The 6,000-nt window shown below is 40.2% G+C and overlaps 1 protein-coding gene across 11 annotated transcripts in view; it reads right to left on the reverse strand.

Moving 5' to 3' along the window:
- LOC147426135 (uncharacterized) overlaps positions 1-5,663 on the reverse strand; it is a 122,495-nt gene extending 116,832 nt beyond the window's left edge. For 5 of the 11 annotated variants that reach the window (XM_086499229.1, XM_086499230.1, XM_086499224.1 and 2 more), the window contains exons 1-2: positions 5,442-5,639; positions 4,666-4,722 (exon numbers count right to left, since the gene is read on the reverse strand). In XM_086499229.1, coding sequence (XP_086355355.1) covers positions 4,666-4,674 — 9 coding nt within the window. In that variant the 5' untranslated portion in view covers positions 4,675-4,722; positions 5,442-5,639. Of the gene's footprint in view, positions 1-4,665; positions 4,723-5,441 lie in introns of all 11 variants that reach the window. The other 6 variants (XM_086499226.1, XM_086499231.1, XM_086499233.1 and 3 more) reach the window with 4 other exon arrangements.
- Between the last annotated feature and the right edge of the window lie 337 nt (positions 5,664-6,000).

Raw genomic sequence — 6,000 nt, forward strand, 5'->3', positions numbered from 1 at the left:
CATCATTTTTTTACATATGTGCCAAAAACAATCACACACCTCCAATAGCCAAGAATGTGATTGTAATTATGCATATATGCGTCGAGCTGAAATCCGAGGAAAGGGAACATCACAGGGCTACTAATTAGCCAATCGTTCTTGAGCGTTGAAAGGAGGAATTGGCAAAAAGGATTGAAGCCAATCACGAATTTGATATCCAAAAAAGGGGTAATAATGAAACAAACCAAAAAGATATCAAGCAATACAAAATGAGATGCATTGCTAACTTTCCTCCACAAGATTGCCCAATATATTCACCCCTTTCTATGCCAAGATATCTCCTTTCCTAGATACGAGATCAGTTAACGTAGTAGGAAAATCCATACTCCAATGTAAACTTTCCAAACGGAAAGAATTACCGGCCAAATTAGTTCTGGGATGCCAAAGTTAAGTGACAAGAGACTTTCTTCCAGATAGCAACAAGTTGAGTAGCAAATAGACAGCCAGGTATGGAGCTTTAAAAGCGACCAAAAACCACATCCCAAAACATGGTATGCCAATGTGCAAATGCACAAGAATGCAATCCATCCCACATGTGACATAAATGTCAACATCTAAGTTAAAGATTATTTTTTAGCAGAAAAGTCAATCAATAACGTAGCCTTGTAAGCCAACGCATAATATGTGAATTTAAAACCCTCCAAGATTCCTAGAAGAAAAAAATCATTTCATGAAGAGCAAGCGCAAAGCTTCCTTAGGATGCTTATTTTGCTTTTAAAAATCAAATACTTTTGAAATGAAAGCATCATAGAGCTAGCTCGCCAATGCAGAAAAAGCAGAAAAAACTAAATGTAAGCAATCAAAACAGATTGCATAATCTGCAGGAACATGAAGACACCAATGGAAAGTCTCCAATAATGCAACTTGCGACATTTTTTTTTGTGAATCTTTGGGGTTAATTTACAAGTGGTAAACCTCGAGGCGAGGAAAACCCTCAGAAAGGATCATATACAAAAGAACGAACCCAGAAGTCTTTAGCTGTGAAAGAGGGCTAAAAGCATTCATAGCATCTCTGGGGTGATATCACCAACTTCCAAGGCAAAATGTAAAGATTGCCCAAGGGAAAGCTTGAAAAACTGAAAAGGATCTGCATCAAAGCAATGGAACATGCAGCCATTACGTTGACGCCACAGGGTCCAATAAGCCCAAAATCTAACACACATAAAGAAGACCGCAAATTGTTGTAAGGAAGGTGGGAGAAAGCCAAAAGCCCAAAACCGTTTGTGGAAGACCATAGAGGGGAAACGAAGCCGCATACAAGCTGATATGCAGCATAGAAAATGCAGAAATCCCAAGTAAGATGACTAAGAGTCTCGAACAACAAACACAACAAGAAGAGCAGTTATAACGTGCATTGACAAAAGTGAAAAATGCCCTCCAGGAGAACTCCAAGCAAGCATCACCAAAGAAACAATCGTGCAAGTGGCTCTTCCAACGGGCAGAGAGTGGCTTCCTCCACCAAGTAACAGACTTGTGCATTGACCATAGGGCATTACAATGGTTAGCAATACAAGACCGCAATAGAAGAAGAGCATAAACCTGACTAGCAGAAATGCTCTCAAAAGGTGTGTCCCGGAAATTTTAATCAGACATGCGAGCACCATCAACCAAAGGCGGAATGGGCAAAAAGTCAACCAGCATGTGCTAAAGCTCTCTCCAGAGATGATAGTAATGCTTACCCAATCCAAAACGGCGAGCGGCAAGGGGACACTGAAAAGTGTAGCCCGCCTCATCAATCACATCACCAACTACTCGAAGGCCACGACAAGAGAAAGTACGTCTAGCAAGGCGAACAATCAACCAAAGTAAGAGAGAATGCTTGACTCCAATGAAGAATCTCCAATCGAAGCGAATTCCCTTCCCGTTGTTGTCGACCATGCCATGATAAATGAATTGCAACATCTTTTCAATGAAGACTGTCCAATCGAAGCAAATTCCCTTCCCGCTGTTGTCGACCATGCCATGATAAATGAATTGTAGCATCGTTCCAAGCAAAAATCAAACTGGAAGTAAAAGGACATCAAGAATGTGTCCTTCCATCTTGCCAAACACAACTTCCCAGAGAGATGGTTTCCAATGGCCAAAGGAGGAAATAACAACATACGAACACAAGTAGGCAAGCATAAGAGTCCAAGGCTGAGTTTGTTGCACACGAGCACGAAAAAACATGGCTTTTCTAGCAAGAACATACCTGCATAAGTCCAAGATATTGAGACCGCCAATTCAATCGACATCAAAAGTAGGCCTGTTTTGTGAGCATGGGTTCACCACAAATGAGACAAAATCGATGACATAAGAGAAGTGAAACAATGGCGAGGCCAATGCAACAATGGCAAATAGAACTGAATGTAAGCCATCAAGATGCTTTGAGCGATTTGCAAGCGAACATGTAATGGCCATGTGGATAATTTCCAGTAATGCAATTTGACATTCAAGCGTTGCATAAAACAATCCACTTTTTGAGTGTGAGTGACATTCCATCCAATTAAATACCACAAATGCCTGGCAATTACATTCATAGAGGAACAATCTCTCCTGGCCATGACACATTATGCCAATCATAAGAATTTAGTGACAGAAGCTTTAATTTGCAAAAATTGACTCTAAGACCAACGGCAAGCCCATACAGCTCCAAAGCGTCCATAATCACTTAAACATCAGCCTAGCAATTGCGAGACATAAACAAAGAGTCGTCTGCATAAGCCTGTTCAATGAAGTTGTGACCCAAGGGTAACTGCAAGCCATGAAGACAACCCACGGAAGTCAAATGATCGAGATGCATCAACACACGGTGTGTGGCAATAATGCACTAAGGGGGCTGCCCTGCTAACTGAACAACCAAGAGGCCAAGGTTCCGTCAGTTCACCTTCAAGAATCCACGAAGACAAACTGCAAGCATACAAGAAGTAAACTATATTGGCTAACTTCGGACAGAACCCAAGAAACCGCATCGTAGCAGCAATGTAGTCCCACTACACAGTGTCAAAAGCTTTTTCAATATCAACTTGCATAACAAGTACATCCTACTGAGTGTATTTTGCATATTCCATGCCAATTAGAACATTAGCCAAGTTGTCAGCGATTTGGCGACGCCTGATGAAGTCCTGTAAGAAGGTGATCTTTAATCCGGCTCACCAACAACTTAGCCAATATCTTGTAAACGACAGACATCCAAGTAATTGGCAGCCAATGAGAAAATTGCTTGCAAAGTGCTTGCTTAGGTAACAATTTAAGCAAACCCCCTTTCCAGGATGGTGGCAAATCTTGTTTCTCCCATGCTGTATTCAACATGAAAAGTAAAGGCTCTTAAAGCGTCTCCCAAAAGAAGAGGACGAATTCCACAATAAGCCCATCCCAGTCCATGGGTCACCAACAGCCCAATGCAAGCAACGCACAATGCCATTCAGAATCAGTGAATGGTTCTTCAAGGCATTGTGCATCTTGTGAAGAAAGGATTGGATGTACATGAGAGAGCAACAATTGTTGTGCTTGACAAACTGTTGTAGAGGGCTAAGGAGAGCAGCAAACACCTGCCTATAATACGAGACCATGGCATCAGCAAGTTCCTATTTGGATGATGCCCAAGCGCTTGGAGGAAGCTTTACACGCTTAATGTCGGAGTTGTGTAGAGCTCGTGTATGTATCCAACATAAAGACAAGCGGAAGCTTGCATCATAAAATTTTTTTATGTAGCTTGTGACATACATTCGGAAGCCAAGCCAAAGAATATCCCACAAGACGAACAATGTCAGTAGGTGGCATAATCTCACTAGGCCACAAAGAAGCATGCTAATCCCCTCTTTCCAAAAAAGAGGCAAACCCTACGTTTTCCAAGCTTCATTGATCTTGTATAATCAAGGCTCTTTCAACAAATCCCAAATCATACAAAAAACACATCAATAAGTCTATCCCAGTGGGCTTTCCAGTGGACAAGCCCAAAATGCTTTTATCCGGCTCTTTAGAGGTAAAAGAGCAATTAATTCTAAGGAAGAGGCATCAACCTCGTTAATAATAAGACGTACATGAGCAAGAAGTTACGCACTAGCATCCAAAACATGAGAGAAGTAGTGGAGGGGAACATCTTTGAAACGAGCATGAAAAGCAATGCACTTTTGGAGAAAATTCATTCCCCATTCTTCAACTTGACCAGTTTGATAAATTGAAAATGTTGAGTGATGAAATCCTTTGAAAAACTCTATGGATGACGACCTTTATCCATAAAATCACCCTTCATGTAATTTACGCCGGTCATTAACCATCAAACTAGTTTTTGCCTAACAAAGAGAATTTTGTTCCAAAGTAGTGGCCATTTGTCAATACTTCAAAAAGAGCTCTTGACAGGTAATTTGTCAGTTTGATAACCCATCCATTTTCATAATCATCAATGAGCGTTTGCATTCTGAAACAAATCTATACCAAGCTATATCAGTATTTACATACATATGAGCCAACAAAGAGGAGACAATGCTGTGAACAATGGCCACAAAATCATCAAGATTTAAGTAATTCCGATTAACGTTAATCCATGGTCAACAAGGCAACTGCAAATAAGACAGAGGCCGGCCAAAATACAAACCCAACCATGAAGGATGATGATCAGACATTTGAACAAAATAATTAACTCACATTTTTCATGTGAAGTCAGCATATAGCCCCATGTTAAAAGCATACAATCTTTACAACCTGGCACCATAAGAAGATTGCGCATTATGGGAGAACGTGTAACCAAGAACCCTTCGTTTGATATGTAAACACAAATCCAGTGCCAAAGAGTCACATATGAAAAATTCTACAAAACTCGTTCACTATCAAGCATATGACACCCAGAGGAAGTAGTGCCAGTAGAGATAGGAGCATTATTGAAATCACCACCCAGAAGGCATTGTGCAACAAGAGATAAGATGTAAGCAGTGAGCACGATCAGCTGATGAGATATAAGCATAAAGACCTACAAATTCAAATATCTCACCATTAGCAATATTAGCAATGCACTAAACAACCATCCATCTGCCTGTGGAATCATTGTGCACGTGCACGATAATTGGATGAAGTTCATTCTTAACCAACATGGCAACACCAGAGATAGTAGCCTTGTCACCATACATGATACAGGGTCATAGAGAAGAAGAACTAGCAAAATCATGTTGATTATGTTCCTGAAGATGATCACATCCGGTTTACGTGTATGTACATAGTGGTCAAAGAATGAGCCATTTGTGCAAGTTACACACGCTGCACATATGTCATGCCAGCATTTGTGAAAGGATGTAGGTACATGATAGGGAAAAGGAAAACAACCAATCTATGCACAACATTATCAATAAAAGCCTCATGAGATTGCTGGATAAGAGAAGAACTATCTAAGAGATGCATCACTAACAGACTGAGCAGGGCATTCTTACCATCTTATTTCAAGCATCAGCAATCACGATTTATCATCATGTAGCATAGCCAATGATCCCCCAACATGTTTTCTTGCTGAAGATTGCGAAACAAAATTTCTAGAAATCAAGGGTGGCAGTTGCTTAAAAGGCTTCTTAGGCTATTTTAAACCTTCTTGATTAGCAACAGTATGAATTTTGCCTTTAGGGTTGGTTGACAAACATAGAAGAAAACTTATATCGTGTCTTCCTTTCCTTTGTCATGCACTTTTGATGAGTCATCAGGAGGAAACACGTGCTGTTCCTTGTTGGCATTTCTTATTTTGTCATGGATTTCAATGATATGGGAGAGTCCAATGGAGTACCACTAATGAAGGAGGCTGCAAAACAGGCTTTGGGCATTCTAACCAATTATGACCAAATTTATCACAATGGAAGCAAACACCAACAAACTTATCCATTCTAACTTAAAAAGAAAATCTGTTTCAATTAATATCCGTTTTGAGAGGAAAAACTATCTTTCCCACTTGTGCACTTAAAAGCGAAAGCAAATGTTTTCATGTACGTGGAAAATTTTCAA

This window comes from Adiantum capillus-veneris, chromosome 24 (assembly GCF_014529385.1).
Source record: "Adiantum capillus-veneris isolate H3 chromosome 24, ASM1452938v2, whole genome shotgun sequence".
NCBI classification, from domain to species: Eukaryota; Viridiplantae; Streptophyta; class Polypodiopsida; order Polypodiales; family Pteridaceae; genus Adiantum; species Adiantum capillus-veneris.